We start from the raw sequence: 27940 nt of genomic DNA, 5'->3' as shown, positions 1-27940 counted from the left end.
TCAAACCGAAGTATTTAACCAGCGTGTGGGGGATTTGATAGAGACTGTCTGATTTCTTGTTCTCAATGCCATGCATAGTGCCTGGAGCTCTGCAGGCACTTGGCAAGTGCTTACTGAATGAATGAAGGAGGGAAGGAAGGAAGGAAGGAAAGGACACAGCCACCTAGCTGGCCCTGGAAATACTCCTTATCCTCCCACAGCCGCTGCTCTGGATTGAAAGGGTAAATACTGTCAGCATGTCAATAAAATAAATAACAACTAAAATATAAATAATAAAACTGAGGTTCAGAAGTATTTAGTGTCTTCCAAGGCAACAAAGCTAGAAAGTGGCTGAGTCAGGGTTTAAATCTAAATTTCGGTCTCAGCTTCTTGCGAGCTACAACCCCAGGAGCAGCAAGGTTATCTTCTTACAAAAACAGCAATCTCAGGATTCTGAGTGTTGGCGGTTAATTGACTGCTTTCTACTTTGAAGAAAATGCAAAGAAAAATGGAAAACATGTGAAGCCAAAAGAGGAGACAATTTCTAGTGCAGCAGTACTATATCCAAGTGATTGATAGATACCTGTTTCCCCTCCCCACCTAATTTCTGGCTGTGGCTTCTTTCCAATGCTTAAGAAGTCTCGGTAGGGTAAACCTTCTATTTCGGAGAAGTTCTAATTAAGGAATAATAGAAGACTCACTGTTGTGAATACACACAACACAGAGTTTGTTTTCCATGAAGAGAAGATGTCAGGGATTTGTGTCTTGGTTTTAGTAACCAATTAAGAGAGAATGGACCAGCAACTCAACAGAAGTTCTATATGCCTTAAGCAATGTCAGCATATTAATGAAGCGATTTAAGATCATTTTTGAATTCTGATAGATTTTATGGGTTGTGTTAGTTTCTTTTCTCACATAAAGAATAACCAATCAGAATCCTTTTCTGACAACTGTAGTGATTCAGGCAAAATGTAGAACAGGAATATACTTAAACAATTTGTAAAAAATATGATTAAAAGTGATAGCACTGGATAAAATTGATATGTTGGATATTGTTAAATTGACTAACTTGATTCTTGAATCAATTGCATTGTGTTTTACTTGCATCATAGAAATATGTACTATGTTTTGTTTGACATTGATAGAAAAAGGCTTTTTTATGTCTTGATTTGACAAGGATGCTACAATGTAAATAGTATCTATGTAGCTCTTTCTCCCTACCATGCTATAATTTCAACAATTGCATATAAAATTCATTGATCATATGAACATCCGAACATTAGATTTTAAAACTATACATGTTTCAGTAAATTTATAAAAATATATTTCCAAGCCTTTGAACATTGGAAAAGACAGCAATGTTGAAAACAAAATATACTCACATGAGCATCACTTTCAGTATATAAAGTAGCATCCATATGTATAGACTGAAAAGAAACAGAAGCAATATGAGAAACTATTCCCTGCTTTAGATATAATGGGAACAACCTACTGAAAACATTAAATTAAACTTTCTAAATTAAAGTCTTTATTTTGAGATAATTTTATTCATGTGAAGTTATAAGAAAAATACAGCAAGATCCTGTGTGCCCCTTCACCACTTCCCCCAGTGACAATGTCGTGCATCAGCAGTTCACTGCAGTCGCTCAGTCACGTCTGACTCTTTGCGACCCCATGGACTGCAGCACGCCAGGCCTCCCTGTCCATCACCAACTCCCAGAGCTTACTCAAACTCATGTCCATCAAGTCAGTGATGCCATCTAACCATCTCATCCTCTGTCGTCCCCTTCTCCTCCCACCTTCAATCTTTCCCAGCATCAGGTCTTTTTAAATGAGTCAGTTCTTCACATCAGGTGGCCAAAGTATTGGAGTTCCAGCTTCCACATCAGTCCTTACAATGAAAATTCAGGTCTAATTTCCTTTAGGATGGACTGGTTGGATCTCCTTGCAGTCCAAGGGACTCTCAAGAGTCTTGTCCAACACCACAGTTCAAAAGCATCAATTCTTTAGTGCTCAGTTTTCTTTATAGTCCAATTCTCACGTCCATACGTGACTATTGGAAAAACCATACTTTGACTAGATGGACTTTTGTTGGCAAAGTAATGTCTCTGCTTTTTAATATGCTGTCTAGGTTGGTCATAGTTTTTATTCCAAGGAGCAACCGTCTTTTGATTCATGACTGCAGTCACCATCTGCAGTGATTCTGGAGCCCCCCAAAATAGTGTCTGTCACTGTTTCCCTAATTTTCCCACCTATTTGCCATGAAGTGATGGGACCAGATGCCATGATCTTAGTTTTCTGAACTTCGATTTTGAAGCCAACTTTTTCCACTCTCCTCTTTTACTTTCATCAAGAGGCTCTTCAGTTCTTCGCTTTCTGCCATAAGGGTGGTGTCATCTGCATATCTGAGGTTATTGATATTTCTCCCGGCAATCTTGATTCCAGCCTGTGCTTCATCCAGCCCAGAATTTCACATGATGTACTCTAGATATAAATTAAATAAGCAGGGTGACAATATACAGCCTTGACATACTCCTTTCCCGATTTGGAACCAGTCTGTTGTTCCATGCCCAGTTCTAACTGGTGCTTTAAGCCTGCATACAGATTTCTCAGGAGGCAGGTCAGGTGGTCTGGTATTCCCATCTCTTTCAGAATTTCCCATAGTTTGTTGTGATCCACACAGTCAAAGGCTTTGGCGTAGTCAATAAAGCAGAAGTAGATGTTTTTCTGGAACTCTAGTGCTTCTTCAATCATCCAATAGATGTTGGCAATTTGATCGCTAGTTCCTCTGCCTTTTCTAAATCCAGCTTGAACTTCTGAAAGTTCACAGTACACATACTGCTGAAGCCTGGCTTGGAGAATTTTGAGCATTGTTTTGCTAGCATGTGAGATGAGTGCAATTGTGAAGTAGTTTGAGCATTCTTTGGCATTGCCATTCTTTGGGATTGGAATGAAAACTGACCTTTTTCAGTCCTGTGGCCACTGCTGAGTTTTCCAAATTTGCTGGCATATTGAGTGTAGCATTTTCACAGCATCATCTTTTAGGATTTGGAATAGCTCAACTGGAATTCCATCACCTCCACTAGCTTTGTTTCTAGTGATGCTTCCTAAGGCCCACTTGATTTCACATTCCCGGATGTCTGGCTCTAGGTGAGTGATCACACCATCGTGATTATCTGGGTCATGAAGATCTTTTTTGTATAGTTCTTCTGTATATTCTTGCCCCCTCTTCTTAATATCTTCTGCTTCTGCTAGGTCCAGATCATTTCTGTCCTTTATTGTGCTCATCTCTGCATGAAATGTTCCCTTGGTATCCTAATTTTCTTGAAGAGATCTCTAGTCTTTCCCATTCTATTGTTTTCCTCTATTTCTTTTCAATGACCACTGAGGAAGGCTTTCTTGTTTCTCCTTGTTATTCTTTGGAACTCTGCATTCAGATGCTTCTATCTTTCCTTTTCTCCTTTGCCTTTACCTTCTCTTCCTTTCTCAGCTATTTGTAAGACCTCTTCAGACAACCATTTTGCCTTTTTGCATTTCTTTTTCTTGGGGATGGTCTTGATCCCTGTCTCCTGTACAATGTCATGAACCTCATTCCATAGTTCATCAGGCACTCTATCTATCAGATCTAGGCCCTTAAATCTATTTCTCACTTCCACTGTAAAATTGTAAGGGATTTGATTTAGGTCATACCTGAATGGTCTAGTGGTTTCCCCTACTTTCTTCAATTTGAGTCTGAATTTGGCAATAAGGAGTTCATGATCTTAGCCACAGTCACCTCCTGGTCTTGCTTTTGCTGACTGTATAGAGCTTCTCCATCTTTGGCTGTAAAGAATATAATCAATCTGATTTTGATATTGACCATATGTAGATGTCCATGTGTAGTCTTGTGTTCTTGGAAGAGGGTGTTTGCTATGACCTGTGCATTCTCTTGGCAAACTCTGTTAGCCTCTGACCTGCTTCATTTTGTATTCCAAGGCCAAATTGCCTGTTACCCCAGGAATCTGTTGACTTCCTACTTTTGCATTTCAGTCCCCTATAAAGAAAAGGACATCTTTTTTGAGTGTTAGCTCTAGAAGGTCTTGTAGGTCTTCATAGAACTGTTCAACTTCAGCTTCTTCAGCATTACTGGTGGGGGTATGGACTTGGATTACTATGATACTGAATGGTTTGCCTTGGAAATGAACAGAGATCATTCTGTTGTTTTTGAGATTGCATCCAAGCACTGCATTTCAGACTCTTTTGTTGACTATGATGGCTACTCCATTTCTTCTAAGGGATTCTTGCCCATAGTAGTAGATATAATGGTCATCTGAGTTAAATTCACCCATTCCCATCCATTTTAGTCCATTGGTTCCTAAAATATAGATGTTCTCTCTTGCCATCTCCTTGTTTGACCACTTCCAATTTGCCTTGATTCATGGACCTAACATTTCAGGTTCCTGTGCAATACTGTTCTTTACTAAAGCATCAGACTTTACTTCCATCACCAGTCACATTCACAACTGGGTGCTGTTTTCTGTTTGGATCCATCTCTTCATTCTTTCTGGAGTTATTTCTCCACTGATCTCCAGTAGCTAATTGGGCACCTACTGACCTGGGGAGTTCATCTTTCAGTGTACTACCTTTTTGCCTTTTTGTACCATTCATGGGGTTCTCAAAGCAAGAATAGTGAAGTGGTTTGCCATTTCCTTTTCCTGTAGACCACATTTTGCCCTGCATAACATGGCACAATATCGTAATGAGGAGATTGGCATGGATACAGTCTGCCCACTTTGTTCAGATTTCACCAGTTTTTGTGTGTATGTGTATAGTTCTTTACAATTTTATCAGATGTGTAAATTCATGTAACCACTACCATATTTAAGATACAGAACAATCCATTACCATAGGAAAGATTCCGTTACTCTTTTATAGCTAAAATCACCTTTCTCCCAAAACATTCATATTCCGCCCACCATCCTTCTATATACCGTCAACCATTTCTCTGCTCTTCATTCCTATGATATCATTTCAAGAATATTATATAAATGGAATCATACAGTAAGTAACCTTTTGAAACTGGCTTACTGAAAAAGTTAATAGACTTTATTTTTTAAGCAGTTGTAGGTTTGCAGGACATGACCAGAAAAGTTCCCATATGGCCCCAGGCCCCTTCCCAAGTTCCCCCTATTATTAATACCTTATATTAGGATGGTACATCTATTACACCTGGTGATTCAATATTGATACATTTTCAGCTAAAGTCCAGAGATTACATAGGGTTCACTGTTGGTATTGTACACCTATAGTTATTGAAAATGTGTAATGACATGCATTGATCATTATTGTTACATACAAAATAGTTCCACTGCCCTAAAAATCACCTGTTCTCCAGTCTCTCATCTGTCCCTTTTTCCTAACCACTGGTAATCATTGATGATTTTATCGTATCCAACCTTTTCCAGAATGTCACATAGGTGGAATCATACACAGTATATGGCCTATTTTGATTGGCTTCTTACACTTAGCAAATGGGTTTTAGGGATCCTCTTTACCTTTTCATGGCTAAGTGGCTCATTTCTTTTTATCTACTGAGTAACGTTGCATGTATGGATGAACTACAGTTTGTTTACCCCATTCACTATTTTTACACAGTTGTGTGTGGATCTCCACTGAAACCAGCTGATCTGGAGATTCTATTTGGGGAGCTTGTATATGGTGAATTCAAAGTATTTTGTAGTTATAGGAGAGTTCACATTATCTATTTCATCTTGGCTACATTTCGATAGGTTGTGGTTTGTGAGAAAATTGTCCATTTCCTCTAAATTATCAAATTTATGAGAATCAAGTTGCTCATGGTTTTTCTTTGGTATCCTTTTAATGTTTGTAGGTTCTGTAGTAAGACCCCAGTTTCAGTCCTGATACTAATGGTATCTATCATCTCTTATCTTTGTCAGGATTTCTAAAGGTTTATCAATTTTATTGATTTTTTCCACAAGTAATGAGCTTTATATTTAGTTGATTTTTCTCTATTGCTTTCCTAACTTGAATTTCATTACTTTTTGTTTTTGTCTTTATTACTTCCTTCCTTCTGCATGGATTAGATTGATTTTGCTCTTCTTTCCCCAGTTTCTTGAGGCACTAATTTAGATTGGTGATCTGAGATCTTTCCTCTTTTCTAACGTAATCATTTAATTTTATCAGTTTTCCATTCAGTAATGCTTTAGCTAAATCCCACAGATCTTCTTATGGTGCATTTTTGTCTTCATTCAGTTCTATACTTTATATCCTTTGAGACTTGTTCTTTGACCCATGCAATATTTCTAAGTGTATAATTTAATTTCCAAGAGATTTTCCTGTTGTATTTATGTAATCAACTTCTACTTGAGTTCACTGTGGTTGGACAACATATACTGCATGATTTCAGTCCTGATAAATGTGTTCAGGTTTATTTTATGGCTCAGGATACGTCCAGTCTTGGTGAGTGGTGCCTGAGAAGAATGTTTATTAGCTGCTGTTCTGTGAAGTGTTCTATCCATGACATTGGATACTCTTGGTAGACTGTGCTATCCAGTTCTTCTATATCCTTTCTGATTTTCTGTCTAGTAGTTCTGTTTGTCACTGAAGAAGTGCTAAAATCAACTATATTTACGGACTCATCTGCTTCTCCTTTTGGATCTATTATTTGTTTTTGCTTCTTCCATTTTGAGGCTCTGCTGTTTGGTGGGTACACATTTAAGATCATTATGTTTTTCTGGTGATTAATCTTTTTTACCAAGGTATACTGTCTCTCCTGACTCTAGTAATTTTATCTGCTGTTGTTTGCATTCTCTGATATGAATATAGCCATTTCTGATTTTTAAAATTATTGTGTGTATGACTGTGTGTGTGTGCCTCAGTTTCCTAGAGCTGCTGTAGCAAGGTACCACAAAGTGAGGGCCTTCAACTAACAATTCATACTCCTACAGTTCAAAGCCAGGGATTCCACTGAGCCTGTTCCCTCTGCAGGTACTAGAGAACTGTCACTCCTGGCTCCCCAGCCCTTGCCACATCGTGCCAGTCATTCCAATCTTCTTTGGCTTGTGGCTGCCTGTTCTCACAGGGCCTTCTTCCCTGTGTCTATGTATCCTGTTCTCTTCTTATAAGGACAATAGTCAAGGATTTAGGGCCCACCTCGCCTCACTGTAATCTCACCCTAACTGAGTATACTTGCAAAGACTTGTGAGGTCTAGGTGAATGTGAATTTAGGGGTGGACACTATTCAGTCTACTACAGCATGACATATTCTTTTCCCTTTCTTAATTTCAACCTACCCATTTCCTTGTAGACAGCACAAAATAAGTTTGTATTTTGTCAACGATTTGGCTGATCTATGTCTTTTTGTTAGTATTCTTTTTCTCCTCTCCTTCTAGGATGATAATGCCAGGAAGACTGGCTCTTTTATTGTCCCCAAAATCCCTGAGGCTTTATTTACTTTTTTCTAATCTGTTTTCTCTCTATTCCACCCTAAAGTTGACTGTCTTTCCTCTGTCATATTCATTCTGCTAATGAGCCTCTTCAGTCTGTTTTATATCTCAGCTATTGTATTTTTTAGTTCTGTAATTTCCATTTGCTGTGTTTTTACATATTGTATTTCTTCGCTAAGACTTTCTGAGTTGTTTTCTGTTTTATTTTCAGTTGTTCCAAGGATATCCACAGTTGCTTGCTGGTATATCTTCCCGATGGCTGCTTTGAAATTCTTGTCAAATAATTCCAACATCTAATCCATCTCAGTTTCAGAGTCTGTTTCAGACGCTCTTCTCATTCAAGTTGTGATTTTCCTGCTTTTTGGTTTGAAAACTGAGTTTTCCATATATCCTGGTATTTAGGATATTATGTAAGGAGACCCTGGTCCTACGTAAGTCTTGGAGTTTAGCGTGCAGCCACTCTGTGTAGGCTCAGTACAGAGGTGCTGCCCTAAGTTTGTATGCTGTTATTCCAATGATGGTTTAGTTTTCAGAAGCTTTGTGGGGCAAATTTGGAAGGTTTGGTACACCTGTTGCCCCTGAGACGCTCACTGGTCCTCTTGTGTTGCCTGCACAACAATACAGCCCCTATTTCTCTCCTCTACAAGTTCTGCCAGAACAACCGGTGTCTCCAGAGGGGGTTTTCTAGCCCATGGCACAGAGAGTCCTTCCCTGGGTCAGCCTATTTCCCCTACAAGGGTCACCAAGCCACCTGGCTTTTCTGCTAACAAGTCTCTCCAGTCTGTTTTCTATCTGGAGGATATATCAGGTATATATCTGACAGGAAAAGGGAGTCTCTCTGGCCTGTGGTCACAAAGAACTCTTCATGCTAGGCCACTCATAAATTGAGGTTTAAAGGTAATTGCTATCTGAAAATTCTAAATAAAAGATTTCATTGGAGGTTCTATGAGGCATACAATTCTACCGAAACATTATTGTTTTATGTGAGATTTCATTAGGACTGACAGCAAAACACAGGCGTAACAGACTCCATAGCAATTATACAAAATAGTTTATGGAAAAATGAGTACTTACTTGAATAAGATGCTCAATTGTTTTCAAATCATTTATTACATACTGCCAGTTTGCTTCTGTTTTGGGAAGACTTGCACTGATACAGCTGAAAGCAAAACCAAAGAGCAAAGCATTTTGAATGAACATAATACTGTCTTGATGAATACTACTGGCAAAAGAGCAATCAAGACCTTTTTATTCCAACAAGTGAAAAAATGACTGCTATCTTTGCCTTTGTGCCTCGTAGATGAATATAAACACTGAACATATAGTACAATTTTGGTGCTTTACGCTAGCTTGATGACCAACCTGGATTACAGAAAAATCTAATTCAGAGGGATAATTTATATATACTACTACTACTACTAAGTCACTTCAGTCGTGTCCGACTCTGTGCGACCCCATAGACGGCAGCCCACCAGGCTCCCCTGTCCCTGGGATTCTCCAGGCAAGAACACTGGAGTGGGTTGCCATTTCCTTCTCCAATGCATGAAAGTGAAAAGTGAAAGTGAAGCCACTCGGTCGTGTCCGACTCTTCGAGACCCCATGGACTGCAGCCTACCAGACTCCTCCGTCCATGGGATTTTCCAGGCAAGAGTGCTGGAGTGGGTTGCCATCGCCTTCTCCAAATTTATAGATAAGCTGGTGCAATTTATCACATTGAAAGAAAAACATTGCTTGATATGTGGCAGTGCCCAGAATATGTTTTTGAATAAATTTTACTTTCCTTTAAGTAGAAGTCCCATCAGACTTTTAAGTCTAAGAGGGTAAAGTCATTAAATAAGCAATCACCTTTTTCATGTAAGGATTTTGACAGTAAATATATGCCCCTTACATGCACCTTATAGCAGCTTTCTCCATAAACATTATGGACTCGGCCCTAGTCACAAAACTAGATCATACAACTTACTTAGTTTTGTAAAATGGAAATTTAATATCAGGACAAAAGATACACACACTGACCAAGTAACTGAAGAATAATTCTTAGAGCTTCTGGAAAAATAGTTGCTCCCTGATGGATCCAGGACAGAAGCATGCAAGCCAAAACTATTCTGTTTTTGAAAGGAGGAGTTACCTGCACAAACCTATGGTTCCCCATAACATGAAGGCATTGGCAGAATAAAACTGAACTGCAAGTCAGATCGCAAAACTACAAGTTGGGTGAGTGCAGTATATTAGTTGCTTCTAACAGAGAAGGAAAAAATTAATAGGCATGGCAAAATATGAATGTTTATTAGGAGGAAAATCAAAAGGCCTAAATGAAGAAACAAGTGTTTCAAACTGAACTAAGATAGGGCTCAAAGGATAGGAAGAGTCAATGCCAGGGGTAGATAAAATAGAGAAGGTGATGGCACCCCACTCCAGTACTCTTGCCTGGAAAATCCCATGGATGGAGGAGCCTGGTAGGCTGCAGTCCATGGGGTCGCTGAGAGTCAGACAGGACTGAGTAACTTCACTTTCACTTTTCACTTTCATGCATTGGAGAAGGAAATGGCAACCCACTCCAGTGTTCTTGCCTGGAGAATCCCAGGGACGGGGGAGCCTGGTGGGCTGCCATCTATGGGGTCGCACAGAGTCGGACACGACTGAAGTGACTTAGCAGCAGCAGCAGATAAAACAAAAAAGTAACATGGGTAAGCCCTCAATATCTATTTTCTTACTGGTGTCAAAATCACATAGGATGTTAATAAAGAGTTTCCTTCCAAGTTTAGTCAGAAACCAAGAAGTCCAATTTATTTGCAGGATGTAATACTCATTTGGAATTTTATAAGAATATAGAAATTCTCTGTAGGATGTTTACCAAACCTCCTCTGAATCTCCATAATCTGCTATCACACCCCACATACTGAGAACCTAAAGATTTAAGCAATGAACACAAACCAATTTAATAGAGAAGATATTGAAGAACAATGATCCTGGTTATTAACATGATGATTCTATGCTGAAAAATAAAATTACCCCAAAATGAAGACATGAATGCCAGCCTCTGTTAAAAAATGACTGTTCAGAAGTAAACACAAGTAGCACTGGATGGAAGTACTTCTCAAATATGGTTTCTGAAAAATAAAATCATAGACAAAGTGGTTAAACTTCTCAGTGAAAAAATGAGATTCAAAATGATACCTTATCATATTTTTAGGTTCCAAAATGTAAATATATCAAACTTTCAGAATTCCTTATTGGAATTAATGAAATTAGAATGTATCTTTTTTGCTTTCTCCCCTACCTTCAACTTTGTCTCCTACATGCAAAGTTCTTTAATACATATTTCTCCAGATGCATTTCAATAATAATGATGCATAGAAAATATGGTTATTTACTAATTTACCTATATGGTAATATAATTTGTTTCTATTATCCTTAACTTCCTTCTCATCCTTATTTCTTTTTTTCTTCTTTTTTTCTTTCTTCCTTTTTAATTGTCCAACATATTTCATGTTAGTTATATGAATTACTAATATAGGTACGCTAGTTATATCATAATTTCACATAACAATATGAAAATTAATTACATATTAATATCATTTGGAGACAAACTGAATAGAAATGGAACCAACCAAAGATACTCTATGCTATCTTAAGACTTGATATATAATACATTTTCTGGGTGATTTAGGAAGATTACTTATCTCAGAACTTCCTGGAGTTTTGATATTTCTGCCTGCCTCTTTCATGTGGTCAAAATCTTTATAGTTTCAGAGAGCAATGCTTTTTCTATTTTTTGGCCATGGGATCTCAGCCCCCTAACCAAGGATCAAACCCACAGCCCCCTGCATTGAAAGGCAGAGTCTTAACCACTGAACCGCCAGGGAAGTCCCCAAAGAGCAGTGTTGACTTAACTTCTAAGAATCTGTGCTCCATGTTATTCACACTGAAAGAATGAATAACAGCTAGACCTTGTTTTCAAAGACTACACAGCTTATTGATTAGACATTTAAGGAACAAAATAGAGTGAGATAAGTGAAAAACAACATGAAGAGCACATCAAGGTGTTAATAGACCTTAAAAACCTAGTTTATTTATTTTCAAAATAAGAATAACCCATATGTCAACAGACATCTGTGACATCCCAAAATCTCCAGAGAAGAGCCATATAAATTATTATGAAGTATCTGAGACACAAATGACCTTTTAAGAAAAGTCCATATACTATCTTCATCTAGTTTTTCTTACCAAAATTCTCATTACTCAATGCCAGAGTAAATCTTTCAGTATCGAAGAAGAGCTGGCTATGGCAATGGGTTTCCAGCAGCCATCCATCCAGAATACTTCCTACAATACAACCCAGAGTAAAGAGGATCCATTAAAAACACAAGTGGACTAGTAGGGGGAAAGAAAGGGAAGAGAATTAACAGTTATTGAGCACCAACTTTTTCAGTCACTCTGTTAGTTACTTAGAAATGTGTATCTCATTTAATCATCAGAACAATCCTATGATGGAGGATTAGCAACTTTTGGGTGAGCCGCCCAGGCCCCACAGGAAGTACAAGACAGCCATGATTTGAGACCAGGTTTGTCTGATTACAAAGCCCAAGTCCTTTCCACTATATTAGGTTCTTGAATTGACTGAATTCCAAAGACATATTAATGAAAAGCTGACAGCCAAATACCTTAATGCATATAAACTACTGACTATTAATATAATTTACAACAGAAGTAGCTACTTCTATAGACATTGAATAGATGTCTTCAGTCTTTATATCACTGTTAACTGAAACATCATTTGAGAATTTCATAAGTAACAAAATCCTGTTTTCTTTAATTCAAAGTGATTAAGTATATGAAGATTACACATTCCCATATCCAATTCCATTTTATTAAAAAAAATTAAAACCAAAATATATAAAATTTAAACAACTATTTTGGCCATCATTCTAAAATAGTGTGTATTTGTTGACTTCCCCTTCAAAAACCAAAATCTGCCATGTCTCTCAACGTAAGTATTCACTGCAATTAAGTTTTGTAGACTGAAATAATTATTTTATTTTCAGATGTTTTTGAAATGTAAAAATGATTACCTTATAATATATGATGTATAACTCTTTAAAAGAAAAACCAGAATTTAACTAAGTATTAAAAAAGAGAGTGTAAGTGTATTTCCAATAAAAATGCCATCTATTCCACAACAAAATATTAAGTCTAATCTTCCTATTACACGTAATCTAAGCCACCCATTAATCAGTTTAATTAAAGCAACCTGTTACTCTCATCTTAATCATTCTCTTTGTCTATGTTATCTCACTGCTCCAAATTATTTGCAAAACTTTAAAATTATCTTTACCATTTCATTCAAACTCTTTTAAATTCCCTACTTCCTTTTTAGTTGTAGGATCCCCCCACTCCACATTGTTCAAGAAACAGGATTTCCTGAGCTGGGACCAAGCAGTACAAAGGGTGATACAATTGTTAATGAGGCCTCATGAAGCTGCTTGAGTAAGCAATGAGTATTTCAATCCTGGGCTTTTGCATCAGTGAGTCTCCACACACGCAGGATGTTAAAATCTTACCAGTCAGACTTTCACTGTCCTGCCCACCTACCAGCAGCTGGTGTAAGTCAAGGACAACTAACAGCTTTAGTCAGAATGCTCCACGCCAAGTATGGTAGAATAAGTAGGAAATGACCTCAAAGACTTCTAACAAATAATGATAATAAAAACCAGTGTTAACTGAGGATATTTTTACAGCTTTGTTAATTTGGTAAAAGAACTGACCTGGTTTTCTGGCTGACAGACAGATTTTCATAACAGCTTTGGAAGTTTTGACATTCCATACTTCTGTGGATCAATAACTTTACTAAGAATGTGAGTGTGTGTAATCCAGGAGAGTAAAGATCCAAAAAGGTAAAATACTCTGTAACTTTCTCTTTGAGTAAGACTCAGTGTTAACATTTAATATAATTATCACTCATGATGGCAATACTAATTAGAGTAGGAATTGTTTACCAAGTGCTTTTAAGTCTACAAAATTATTTCATATACATTATCATATTCAATCCTGGCAATATCTTTATATGAGAGATATAACTCTTATTTTATAGTGAAGAAGTTGAGGTCCTGAGAGGTTAAGTGACTTGCTTCAGATAAATGTCATACATGTGGCTATCAAAATTCTACCTCACAATCCAGGTTGCACAGGTAGAAGAGAGAGGCAAGAAATAATAAACTCTGGTTGAGAAGTGGAGGTCCTTACTATGGAAAGCAGCTGATCCATCCCATGTGAATCATAAAAAGTCACCGCTCTCTGATAGTGTACAAACAGGTCTTTCCTTTGTGGTTGCCAAGGGAGAGGGAGGTGAGCGAGGGATGGACTGGGAGTTTGGAATTAATAGATGCAAAGTAGTGTACACAGAATGGGTAAACATCAAGGTCCTCCTGTAGAGCACAGGGAAGTATATTCAATATCTTCAGGTAAACCATAATGCAAAAGAATATAAAAAAGAACACATGTGTTTATTTATATACATGTGTGTGTGTAACTGAATCACTTTGCTGTAAGCAGAAATTAACAAGATGTTGTAAATTAACTGTACTTCAATAAAAAAAAAAACATGTTTGAAACTGTTGTGACGTGAAACAGAACTCAAGTCCTTTCACAAACATCATCTCATTTGACCCCTACAAAGTACCTGTTAGATAAAAGTGGCTGAAACCAGTTAATTACTTTCTGAGACTAGAAGTGTAGTGATGAAATAAACTGTCCACTTCCTTATAAAGTTATATTTGTGGAGAACTATGGAAGCAGTGTTTAATCCTGGCACACAGTTTGCATATGGTCATGAAAGGCCCTAACAATCAGCATCTTTGACGTGTCCATTCACCTGCATACCTAGATTCAAGAATAAAAAAGACTAAATCCAAGCCCTACTCTCAAAGAGCTATCAGAGTTTAAGCTGATTTTTTTTGGACTCCTGAGACAGGGTCTTACTGCGGGGCACTCCCTGAACTTATGGCAGCAATACTGTCTATGTCACTGCCTAAGAGTTAGACATCGTGAAAAGTGGACAATCCGCACAACGGGGTGGCTCCAGTAGCTTTAATTCTGGAGTGACTTGTGAAAACAATTGTAAATATTCTGCGTGCTAAGTTGCTTCAGTTGTGTCCGACTCTTAGTGACCCTACGGGCTATAGCCTGCCAGGCTCCTCTGTTCGTGGGATTCTCTAGGCAAGAATACTAGAGTGGGTTGCCATCCCTCCAGGGGGTCTTCCCAACCCAGGGACTGAACCCATGTTTCTTAAGTCTCCTGCATTGGCAAGTGGTTTCTCTACCACTAGCACCAGCTAGATTGGAGAAGGAAATAGCAACCCACTCCAGTGTTCTTGCCTGGAGAATCCCAGGGACGGTGGAGCCTGGTGGGCTGCGGTCTATGGGGTCCCACAGAGTTGGACACGACTGAAGCGACTTAGCAGCAGCAGCAGCACCACCACCACCTGGGAAGCCCCTATTCTATACCAATAGTAGTTTTTCCCAGTGAGGAAAAACAATCTAGCGTACTGCTGTTTTCTTTTGCTTTATTCTGTTTAATTATTTACCTGCCTAGTCACACATTTAAAATAAACTTAAATAGACTCTGCAAGAAAAGAAGGGCTATAAGTATTGGTTTATTTGGTACACATATTCAGCTAATCACTCAAAAAAAACTAAAACCGAGGGCAGACCAAGGTTGAATGCTTACGTGGAATATAAAAAATGTAAGATTACATGGCTGTCCTTAACCATTTAGTATGCATTTATTGAGTACTTACTACTTGCTGGACGTTTCGGTATGACCAAGGCATTCCTGTTCACAAAGCAAATCAGTGAACACAGAAGCACCTTGGTTTCAGGAAGAAAGATGGACTATATATAGTACATATAAGTAAATGGATTATATATTTCATTAAAGAGTGGCTAAATGATACAGGAAAAAGAAAACAGGTAAGAAGGACAAGGTTGCAACTTTAAGAAGGGTGATGTTCCAGAAGTCAAGTGAGAAAAGTACATTCAGGAAAAGGAAATGAAGAGCCTGTCAGATGTGCTGACAGGTCAAGGAAAACACAGACTGAGTGCTTACCAGTGTGTTTAGCAACATGAAGGTCATGGGTGACACTGAAAAGAGCACTTAAAGGGAGTAATAGAGGCAGAAGCCTACATGAAATGGGCATCAGGGAAAGGGAAAGGATTCTAAATTGCTGGTGCAGACAATGTTTTGAAGAATATTGCTCCAAAAGGTGATAATAGATAGTAGAAAGTGAGGGAAATAACAGCACATTTGTATGCTGCCGTAGAAACTGATTATGGAAGAGAGGGGGACAATTGTCAGAGGGACACTCTTAAATAGGGCTTCCCTGGTGGCTCAGATGGTAAAGAATTTCCCTGCAAGGCAGGAGACCCACGTTCAATCCCTGGGTCAGGAAGATCCCCTGAGGAGGGAATGGCTATCCACTCCAGTATTCTTGCCTGGAGAAGTCCATGGACAGAGGAGCCTGGCAGGCTATAGTACATAGAGTCCCAAAGACTTGGATACAGCTGAGCAATTAACACACACAAGAGAGGGAAATGATTGTCAGAGTGATATTCTTGAATAGGCAAGTGAGGATGATATCTGGGATATTGTAATTTGTAATATATATTTGGTCTTCATTCTCATTTCTGGCCCACAGCTCCTAAAACCTTAGGAATTTCTAGTGATGAGGGCGATAAGGAGTCTTTGAGAGTGATGAGATCTTTTATTATGATAATGAGGTGACTTTTGGACCCCACCCAAGAATGTGGGCTGGTTTCAGGGAGAACCAACTATGTGATCAGAGAAGGCCATGGCACCCCACTCCAGCACTCTTGCCTGGCAAATCCCATGGACGGAGGAGCCTGGTGGGCCGCAGTCCATGGCGTCGCTAAGAGTCGGACATGACTGAGCAACTTCACTTTCACTTTTCACTTTCATGCATTGGAGAAGGAAATGGCAACCCACTCCAGTGTTCTTGCCTGGAGAATCCCAGGGACGGGGGAGCCTGGTGGGCTGCCGTTTATGGGGTCGCACAGAGTCGGACACGACTGAAGTGACTTAGCAGCAGCAGCAGCAGTACGGGAGTATAAGAGACATGTATCTAGGTAATATTGCTTTTTTTTTTTTTGGTAATTGTGGAGCTTCATAAAGGAAGGGTTAATGGAATCATGGGGCTTTCCTGATGGCTCAGTGGTAAAGAATCTGCTTGCCAAGCAGGAGATGTGGGTTTGATCCCTGGGTGGGGAATATCCCCTGGAGAAGAAAATGGCAACCCACTCCAATATTCTTGCCTGGGAAATCCCATGGACAGAGGAGCCTAGTGGGTTACAGTCCATAGGGTCGCAAAGAGTTGGACAAGACTTTGGAACTAAATACTTCAATTGAATCATATCTTGAAGAGAAGATAGATTTTAGATATGAGCAAAAGGAAAAACAACACTTTAGGTGGAGAAAAGAGCCTGACAATGACTTGTGTACTCAGAGAAAAGTGAGTCATTTGATAATGGTGTGAAAGTAATGGGAGGAAATTGTAAACAAAACTGTCCCTATTGTATATAGCAGGAGTCAGTAAACATTCTCTGTAAGGGGTCAGATAGTAAACGTCATGCTTTATAAATCTTGTAGTCTCTGTTCAACTATCTAATAAGGCTGACACAATGTGAAAACAGCCATATACAATGCATGAATGAATGCGTGTATCCAGTACAACTTTACTTATCAAAATAGACTGTTGATGGATTTGACCCACAGGCCAGCCTCTGACACGTATGGATTCCATAAGCAGTCCCAATTTCAGTAGAGTTGAGGAAGTGATATCTGTAACATCTTAAATTGTCCTGTCATTAAGTGTACTGGCATTTTTTCAGTAACTTCTTTCAAGCTGATTTCAACTGACACCAATATTATGAAACTTTCAAATAAGAAATTTCTTAAACACACAATCTGTGTTCAATATTAAGGCTAAAATAATCCAATGTGAACTATCTTACCACGAGTTACTACGGTGACTTTTAAAAATTACTTCCATTTAAAAACAAGATTTGGTGCCCTGGGATGACCCTGAGGGGTGGGATGGGGAGCGAGGTGGGTGGGAGGGTCAGGATGGGGAACACATGTACACCCACAGCTGATTCATGTGAATATATGGCAAAAACCACCACAATATTGTAAAGTAATTAGCCTCCAATTAAAATAAAATAAATAAATAAAAATTAAAACAAGATTTGAAGTTGGCATTTAATTTTCATGACTCCACACAATATGTTTTTAAGGCCTATGAATCACAACAGTTTATCAAAACAACAAAAATAAATGATTAAGTAAGATGTTTTTAGTATTTAAAAAATGCTATTTCATATAAGACCTGTAAAATAATATACATATATATTTTAAATAAAACAACATGAAGTTCTTGGAGTACTTAAATTGCTTAACTGTCCTGAAATGCTTCCAAACACATCACAGCCATTTAAATATCACACTGTCAAGGACAATGGTAGTTATAAATTTTGGACCCCTTAGTTGCCATGACAACTCAAAAGGCCTTAACTAGACAGACGCTATTACAGAAAATGAATATAGAAACACCTAAGGTAGTTTATCATCAAAGACAACAATGATGCATGTGTGTGTGTATACATGGTAGTTGTTCAGTCGTGTCTGACTCTCTGCGACCCCATGGGCTGTAGCCCGCCAGGCTCCACTGCCCATGGAAGTCTCCAGGCAAGAATACTGGAATGGATAGCCATCTCCTTCTCCAGACAATGAAGCATATATGTAGCTAAAGGACATATACAAACGATGCTCTTACCACTCTTTGATAACAGTTCTACACAGCAGTATGTTCATGCGCGTTTTTTATCATTTGGTGTAAGTGCTGTTGAAAAATGTTTTGGGTAAATGTTTTTGAGAAAAGCTAACTCTAGGGCAGGTATAAGTAGACAGCTTCTGCAGAGCAGCACAACTTTAATACTTAACCTACTGTCCAGAAATGGTCAATAAGATCTATTCCTCTAGCTTAGTTTCCAAAAGCACTTTGTTCCAAAAAGTGGTGAGGATGAAACCATAGTACAGAAGGACATTAGTATTTGAGAAAGAGGATAAAGAACATTCTTCCTACCAGACCTCAGAAAATTTAAAATCCACTGAATGTCTGTGAAATAATAATGTGAAAATACATTCTAGGAAAAAAAAAAAAGTTATCCAAGAAAAAGAAAAATATGGGATATAAGAAATCATGGAGCCCAACACATGTCATATTCACACTTGGGTATAAATAACCACCACGTTTTTTTTTTAAGTTTTTTTAATAAATCTCATTCATTCATTTAATTTTGCAAAAATGTGAGATTCTTGTGGTAGAAAGCTTATTTATCTTGTTCATTACCGAAATCCAAAACAAAAAAGCATACTAGGTCATAACGAGCACATACCACATGTTTGTTGGATTTTATTTTTCACTTCTTTACAATTACACTGCCCCCATAACACACATACACACACTTAGAACTATCAGACTCTTAGCCGCACTTGCTTCCCTATCCAGCAGGTGTCCCAGTCGGCCACCGTAATACTATCCTAAAGAGAATCGAAATCTTCCTCCACTGAGTTTTCTCCACAGTTCACCTTTCTGATACTTTTATTTTACCAGTGTCCAATTCCAAGCTACATAGTATTGTTGGAAAAAATGTTCCCTTATAATTTTTTGAGATGCAATTTTTAATTGGGCCTTCTCTACATCTTGCTAATGATTTCTGGTTCTTTCTGACATTCCCCCACTATACTTTTAAAATCAATTTTATTGATATAATTTCAAAGTGATAAAACATACCCATTTTAGGTATATGATATGCAGAGTCTTGATAACTGTATACACCCATGAAATTGCTCCAACAACAACAGAAAACAGCTATAATCATCAAAATTTCTCCCATGCCCCTTTACAGTCATACCAGTCCCAACCTTAACACCAGGCAACTCCTGACCTAATATGTACTTTTCCAGATAGCAGTGTGGAAGGAAAATCACAGATAAATTCCATGTGGTAAATATTGTGAGAAAAGAAGAGGAAAACTCATGCTAAGATTATTACTTTATTTGGTGAACAGGCAGCACATTCATGATGATTAATTGCAGAAATCAAAAGTTCAATACAGAAAAAAAAAATCCTGGATATATCGTAATTTTCAAGCTTAAAAATAAAATAAAGTAAAATGAGGCAAAGAAAACTTAAGCAAACTAACAGAAGGTAATGGTAAGCATAAAAGGAGAAAATTAAACAAAGAAATCACAATAAGTTCACACATAAAAAGTAACGTAGCAGTAGTAAATCTAAATATACAACCACAATTACCCATACATGAAAAGATGTGATTAAAAACTACATTTGATTACTAAAAGACACTTGGATTGAGTTTTAAAAATAGAGAGGCAGAAAGATAACAGATAATGTTTTTTTAATATGGTATTTGTAAAAAGTGAAACAAAAATAAAATGTTACCAAAAGCTTGAAAATGAAAGTACAAGAAAAGATATGCTAAGCAAATATGAGTATAGTAATAATAATACCATAAAATTAGAATTCAAGACAAAAATACAATTAGAATTCTAAGCAATACAAAGATAATGGATATGGATGAAAGTTACAATCTATAAGAGGATATGAAGCTTTATGCTTCTAAGAATATAGTTTCAAATATATAACAATATAGCTTCAAATTATATAAAGGAAAATCTAATAGAAAAACAAGGAGTCATTTAAAAATCTTGAACTGTGCTCAGAAATTTAACCATAAAAATGAGTAGGGCTGTGGTTTGGGTATGTGAGTTAGCTAGTTCTCAAAACACCACCACCACCACCACCATCATCCTGTAGCATCTGCCAATTTCTGTGTTGTAAGTTCCTCACCATACTGATTTCAAGTCACAGTGTCTTAACATCTGGCTCACAAAATTTCTGCATATTTAACCATTGGCTCTCACAAGCCAATTAGAGCTGGCTCTAGCACACCACTGCCTGTGGTAAATTTTAAAACACAGTGAACAATGTTTTAGGTAGTGTGTATGTATATTAGATTAACTATAGATAGATGAAACATTCTACCTCATAGACATAGCACATAGAAAATAAATACATAGGACATTCCTAAGAGGTGGCTTATGACATACACCTAAAGCATCAATGTGCTAAACCTAATGTCTCAAAAAAAACTACACAAAAATCTGAAACCAGATTCTATATGCCACATGCTATAACTACAAATCAATAATATCAATAATATTGGATGATTGAATCAGATAATATTGAATTAAAATAATATCAATGCTGTTGAATTAAAAAGCAATAAAAAATAGAATATAAAAAGAATTATACACTTGAAAATGTAAATTACCCTTTTAAATAGAGCTGGTATAAAAGAAAATCAATTTGAAAATTACATGTCATTAAAAAAAATTATAGCAAAAGCATAACATATAGAATTCTATAGACTCTCAGAAAATAATTAGATTGAAATACTTTACTATTTATTAATCTCAAGAATCTACAAAATCATTTTAAAAGGAGAATTAAGTATTACTAAAGATAAAAAGAGTAATAAAGTAGAAAAAGGTAATTAGTATAACTAAGAGATATAGCTTTGAAAAATAAATCTGATCAAAACTAAAAAGCAAAATGTCAGATTACATACATATGTATTAAAATACAAAAAGGTCATTAGAGTATAATTTCTGTAAATTATATGTTCATGCAAATCTATTTGAACACTGATTTTCTAAGAAAATTATCAAAATGGACTCATGAAAATAAGGAAAACTTAATTAAAGATTAATCAAAATATATGTAATAAAAGGGGCTTCCTGGTGGCTCAGATTACTAAGGAATCTACCTGCAATGCAGGAAACCTGGGTTCAATCTCCGGGTTGGGAAGATCCCCTTGAGAAGGAAATGGCAACCCACTCCAGTGTTCTTGCCTGCAGAATCCAATTGACAGAGGAGCCTGGCGGGCCACAGTCAATGGGATTGCAGAGTTGGACACTACTGAGCGACTAACACAGACATGCATTAAAAGACTCTGAATTCTTTATGAAGGTTTTTACCAAAAATTCAGGAAATTTACAAATCCTTATGGTAATTACAGTATTATTCTAATTCATGGGCACCAAAATCTAACATCAAAACTATGTAATGATAACCTAGGAAAGAAAATCATGTAGCAATCTCTTATAGGAACATAAATACTAATTTCCAAAATATTAAATTTTACTAAGTAGAGTGTTAACAGAATAAAATCAGTTCTAATGAGGTGGATGAAACTGGAGCCTATTATACAGAGTGAAGTAAGCCAGAAGGAAAAACACCAATACAGTATACTAACGCATATATATGGAATTTAGAAAGATGGTAACAATAACTCTGTGTACGAAACAGCAAAAGAGACACTGATGTATAGAACAGTCTTATGGACTCTGTGGGAGAGGGAGAGGGTGGGAAGATTTGGGAGAATGACATTGAAACATGTAAAATATCATGTAAGAAACGAGTTGCCAGTCCAGGTTCGATGCACGATACTGGATGCTTGGGGCTGGTGCACTGGGACGACCCAGAGAGATGGTATGGGGAGGGAGGAGGGAGGAGGGTTCAGGATGGGGAATACATGTATACCTGTGGCAGATTCATTTTGATATTTGGCAAAACTAATACAATTATGTAAAGTTTAAAAATAAAATAAAAATTAAAAAAAAAAGAAACAGATAAAAAACAAAAAAAGAAAAAAAAAGAAAAGATGGTCAGCATCAGGAAGTTTACTTGTGTGCATGCACGCATGCTAAGTTGCTTCAGTCATGTCTGACTTTTTGCAACCCTGTGGACTGTTGCCAGCCTGGCTCCTCTCTGTGGGATTCTCCAGGAAACAATACTTGAATGGGTTGCCATGCCCTTCTCCAGTGTACCTGCGTCTCTTATGTCTCCTGCGTTGGCAGATGGGTTCTTGACCACGGGTTCTTTCCCAGGGCGCCACCTGGGAAGCCCTTAGTTGTATATTCACTACATTAACAGATAAAAAGAGAAAAGTCATACGGTAGCCTTTGTAGATGGAAAAAATAATTTGAGAAAATTCAGCACAAGATTTTTAAAATATCAAAATAAGATCCAACTGAAAAACAATGTCTAATACAAACCTGTAAGATTCCTATCTAGGGTCATTTTCACAAAGTACAGGCCCTGAATGAGGAGACACATACTCAGGGCTGCCGGTCAACACTGACGTGGTCACAACTATACAGGTTTGAATCCTCTCATTTACTCTCTAGGTGACTTCAAGACATGCATATGCCTTAGTTCTTCTTTTTTTTTCCCCTCCAAATCATCAAAATGGAAATGATCATAGAACATACCTCTTATGATCATTGTGAAGATTACTGTGAAGATTACAATTTATATTGTGCACAAGGCATAGTAAGGACTCACAACATCATCTATGAATATTACACTGGCATCTCATCAACAACCTTTGAGAAAAATATGGCAGGCACCATTATTATCAGCCTCTGTTCACAAAGAAAGGGAGTAAAACTCAGAGAAGTGAAATCATCTGCCCAACATTACACATGGTAAGCAGAAACATAACTGGAGTTTATTCCTAGTTCCTTCATTCACTCACACATTCATCAAAAATATATTAAGCCCCTACTAAGTGTCAGTCATTATTCTAAGGACACAGCATGGAAAAAAGGGAAAAAAAGAAACAACCCAGGAAGTCGGGACATAACTAAAGGAGCGAGAAAAAAAATGTATGACTGACAAAACAAACTACCATGGAAAACAATGAAGACAGTACTTGCGAAGTTAACCTCTATTTTACAAGAGATGGGCAAGAAAGACCTCACTAATAAGGTGACATTTGTCAGTCTAGTCAAGGCTATGGTTTTTCCAGTGGTCATTATGGATGTGAGAGTTGGACTGTGAAGAAGGCTGAGTGCCGAAGAATTGATGCTTTTGAACTGTGGTGTTGGAGAAGACTCTTGAGAGTCCCTTGGACTGCAAGGAGATCCAACCAGTCCATTCTGAAGGAGATCAGCCTTGGGATTTCTTTGGAAGGAATGATGCTAAAGCTGAAACTCCAGCACTTTGGCCACCTCATGCAAAGAGCTGACTCATTGGAAAAGACTCTGATGCTGGGAGGGATTGGGGGCAGGAGGAAAAGGGGACGACAGAGGATGAGATGGCTGGATGGCATCACTGACTCGATGGACATGAGTCTCAGTGAACTCCGGGAGTTGATGATGGACAGGGAGGCCTGGCATGCTGCGATTCATGGGTCACAAAGTGTCAGACATGACTGAACGACTGAACTGAACTGAACTGAAATTGAAGCAAAGTCCTAAAGGAAGAGAGTGAGACAGTGTTTGAGGAAACAGTTTTCCAAGCAGAGGCAACAAGGAATACAAAGACCCTTGTATGGGAAAAGCTTGCTGGGAAAGGCAAGGAGGCTCTATTTTTAATCCTTTTGACCTTGCTGCATGGCATGTGGGATTTTAATTCCCAGACCAGGGATCGAACCTGTCCCCCTATCCCCCTGCAGTGGGAGCACAGAGTCTTAACCATTGGACCCAAAGAGACTCTAATTCAGCCAGAAATTCAGGAAGTGAGGGGACATGAGAGTAGGGGACAGTGGCAAGAGGTACGGACTTGAGCAAGTACTTGAGCTTTCATCGGAAAATCTATTTGAAACATATCGAGCACAAGAAGCAGGTAAACTGGTTTAGATTTTTATTTTATTTATTTTTTTTACAATTAAAATGTATTTTATTTTGAAATAATGTTAGAGTCACAGAATGGTTGTAATAATAACAAAAGATTCTTGTGTACATTTAAGCCAGTCCTTCCAAACAGAGAAAGGAATCTTTTACATTTCTCTACTCAAACACAATCTCCTCCCTTCTGCTAAATGTAAACACGATTCCATTTTTAATGGGAATAAGTTCTTTCCTTTTTCACTCTCATATTTCTTTGTCTTTTAAGTCTTCTTTAATATCCACCTCATTTCTTTTTGTTCCTAACTGCTGAGGTTGCAGTACTGTCCATTCTGTTCTGGTTTAGATTGTTAAAGCTACACTCTGGCTACCATACTGAGAAAGACTTTGCTTGGGTAAGCACGGGCTTGGGGAAACGATTGGAATATTGCTACAGTAATCCAAGATGACAGTAATGGAGAGAGAGGGGATGCATATTTTGAAGATACAGGATTTTCTGCTGAATTGGATGTTAGTTATAAAAGAAAGAGAAGTGTCAAGGATGACGTCAAAGATTTGGGCCTGAAATCGCAAGAGCCAGTTTACTGTTTATTCAACTGAGGGAGACAGGGAGAGATGATGTAAGAGAAAAGTCAGGAGTTCAGTTTTGAAAAGATTAAATTCCACAACTGTTAAGTATCCGATTTTCTCAAGATGTTAGGAAGAGAGCAAGAACTGGATTCCAGACAAAGACCACAAAAAGAATACTGGGAATGTTGATAATATACTAAATAAGCAATAAAATGTGTGTTAGTCACTCAGTCGTGTCTGACTCTTTGTGACTCCAAGGACTGTAGCCTGCCTGGATTCTCTGCCCGTGGGATCTCCCAGGCAAGAATACTGGAGTGGGTTGCCATTCCCCTCTTCAGGGGATCTTCCCGACCCAGGGATAGAACCCAGACCTCCTGTATTGCAAGCAGACTCTTTAAATAAGTAAATATAAAGGGAACCAGAGAGCTGCTGTCTTCACTCTCCACTTCTGTTCACCAGACATTTACTGAGCATTCCCTGTGTGCTTGGCATTAGGATTACAAAGGTGAATAACCAGAGTCCCTGTCTGTGAAGAAATTACAGAAAGCAAACATACTTTCCTTGCTGTTGTTTAGTCACTAAGTCATGTCCGACTCTTTGGCAACTCCATGAACCGTAGCCCGCCAGGCTCCTCTGTCCATGGGATTCTCCAGACCAAGAATACTGAAGTGGGTTGCCATTTCCTTCTCCAGGGGATCTTCCCCACCCAGGGGTCAAAATCATGTCTTTTGCATTGGCAAGCAGATTCTTTAACACTGAGCCACTAGGGAAGCCCAATACTGTAAATGCTAAACCAGTTTGGATATCCAGGTCTGTAGGTAGAGAAAGCATTCTAGAGGAGATGACAAAAATTGATTACCTTAAAGGGTGATTAAAGTTAGCCAATCTTAGAAAGGGGAAAAGGGCCTTTCAAGCAGAGGGAAATAGTGGGGGAAGGCATGGAGGCAAGAAATACTATGAAGCATTCAGGTAAACTCCAAGCACTTCAATTTTACCAGCACATCAAGTTGGAGAAAGGGGGTAAAAGTGGTATAATTGAAAGTCGCTCAGGCGACTCTTTGAGACCCCATGGACTATACAGCCCATGGAATTCTCCAGGTCAGAATACTGGAGTGGGCAGCCTTTCCCTTCTCCAGGGGATCTTCCCAACCCAGGGATCAAACCCAGGTCTCCCTATTGCAGGCGGATTCTTAACCAGCTGAGCCACCAGGGAAGCCCAATGGTGTTATGAAAATGGTATGATCAATGATCAATGAGTTGTCACGGAAAACCTTGCTTGATAGAACTTACTGCTCACTGGCTCAGAAGTGCAAGGCATGATCAAAACTTGCATTTGATTTAGATATCTTGACCACCCTGAAGAGAATATATTTAAAGGAAGCAAGACTGAAGGTAGCAAAACAAATCAAACATTATTATAATAGATAGTTCATGTGCTACAGTACATAGTTCACGTTTGAAGAAGTAGTAATAGAAATCCCAAAGTAGTAACAGTGTTACTTATTGGAGTAACATTTCCCAGAAAAAATTGGCAGGTCGCATTGACTGTCTGATATGTAGAGGGAAAAAGCAGGAAGAGGCTTGAATGACTCACAGGTTTTGGGTTTGGAATGTCAGAGTAGTGGAGCTACTAATTGAGACTGGACATAAGACAGGGTTGGCTGGAAGGGAAGATGATTCACTCAGTGTTGAAGTTTGGGAGGGCGGTGGGATAGCAAAGATAATGGTTTGGCAGACAGATGAATATGCAAATTAGAATCTTAAGACATGGCAGGGCTGACGATATAAGGCATGGGCTTAAGACCATGAGTTCAGAGCAAGCTAGGAGAGCATATAAAGAGAAAACTGCAGTGAAAAATGGGAGGAATAATCTTTAAACTTTCTTCAGATGATAGCTTTGGTGAAAGGCTTCTAATTGCTTGGGGTTAGTCACAGCTAACATGATCATGGGACAATGGAAACAGTGACAGACTTTATTTATTTGGGTTCCAAAATCACTGCAGATGGTGACTGCAGCTGTGAAATTAAAAGACACTTTCTCCTTGGAAGAAAAGCTATGACCAACCTAGACAGAATATTAAAAAAAAAAAAAAGCAGAGACATTACTTTGCAAACAAAGATCCATATAGTCAAAGCTATGGTTTTTCCAGTAGTCATGTATGAATGTGAGAGTTGGACCATAAATAAGGTTGAGTGCCAAAGAACTGATGACTCTTGAGAGTCCCTTGGACTGGAAGGACATTCAACAACTCAATCTTACAGGAAATCAATCTTGAATATTCATTGGAAGGACTAATGCTGAAGCTGAAGCTCTAATACTTTGGCCACCTCATGTGTAGAGCTGACTCATTAGAAAAGACCCTGATGCTGGGAAAGATTTAAGGCAGGAGGAGAAGGGGATGACAGAGGATAAAATGGTTGGATAGCATCACCGGCTCAGTGGACATGAGTTTGAGCGAGCTCCGGGAGACGGTGATGGACAGGGAAGCCTGGCGTGCTGCAGTCCATGGGGTCACAAAGACCCCATGTCACAAATCGGACATGACTGAGCGACTGAAGAACAACCACAACATGATCCTGGGCTTCCCTGGTGGCTCAGTGGTAAAGAACTCACCTGCTAATGCAGGAGATGCAGGTCCAGTCTCTGGGTAGAGAAGATTCCCTGGAGGAGGAAATGGCAACCCACTCCAGTGTTCTTACTTGAGAAATTCCATGGACAGAGGAGGCTTGCAGGCTAGTCCATGGGGTCACAATAGAGTTGGATGCAACTTAGCAAATGAGCATCAAAAACATGATCACGCAGCCAGCAATTATAGCTCTCCTGTGGACTCAGCACAATTTGTTTGAATGTACAAAGCACATTTTTTCAATTCAAACATTTCTGAAGTAGGGTCCCATCTAATAAATGATCTCTAATCTCATCTCTAGAAAAGCTGATAGTAAAAAGATAGGTGCTTCTTAAAGACAATGACGGCATCTCAAGGCAAGTTCTCTGGGAAGGAGACTCTGAAACAGATTTCTGTGCAGGATGTATATTGAGAAGGGTCTTTGGGATCACTCTCTATGGGATAGGGAAGGAGAAAGCCCAGTAAGGCCCAGTCTCTCTCGGCTCTGTGGAGCACTGAAGCTGGGATGGCCCTTGACATTGTCGATCTTG

At 38.4% G+C, this 27940-nt stretch overlaps 1 protein-coding gene across 4 annotated transcripts in view; it reads right to left on the bottom strand.

Annotated features, from left to right (window-relative positions):
* IL15 (interleukin 15) overlaps positions 1–27940 on the bottom strand; it is a 94640-nt gene that overhangs the window by 6302 nt on the left and 60398 nt on the right. For all 4 annotated transcript variants that reach the window (XM_070386579.1, XM_070386580.1, XM_070386582.1 and 1 more), the window contains 4 exons: positions 11652–11750; positions 10437–10534; positions 8499–8583; positions 1362–1406 (listed from right to left, as the gene is read on the bottom strand). In XM_070386579.1, coding sequence (XP_070242680.1) covers positions 1362–1406; positions 8499–8583; positions 10437–10534; positions 11652–11663 — 240 coding nt within the window. In that variant the 5' untranslated portion in view covers positions 11664–11750. The remainder of the gene's footprint in view (positions 1–1361; positions 1407–8498; positions 8584–10436; positions 10535–11651; positions 11751–27940) is intronic.

The sequence above is a fragment of the Bos mutus genome, chromosome 17, assembly GCF_027580195.1.
Source record: "Bos mutus isolate GX-2022 chromosome 17, NWIPB_WYAK_1.1, whole genome shotgun sequence".
In the NCBI taxonomy this organism is placed as follows: domain Eukaryota; kingdom Metazoa; phylum Chordata; class Mammalia; order Artiodactyla; family Bovidae; genus Bos; species Bos mutus.
This window is presented reverse-complemented; position numbering and strand designations above follow the sequence as displayed.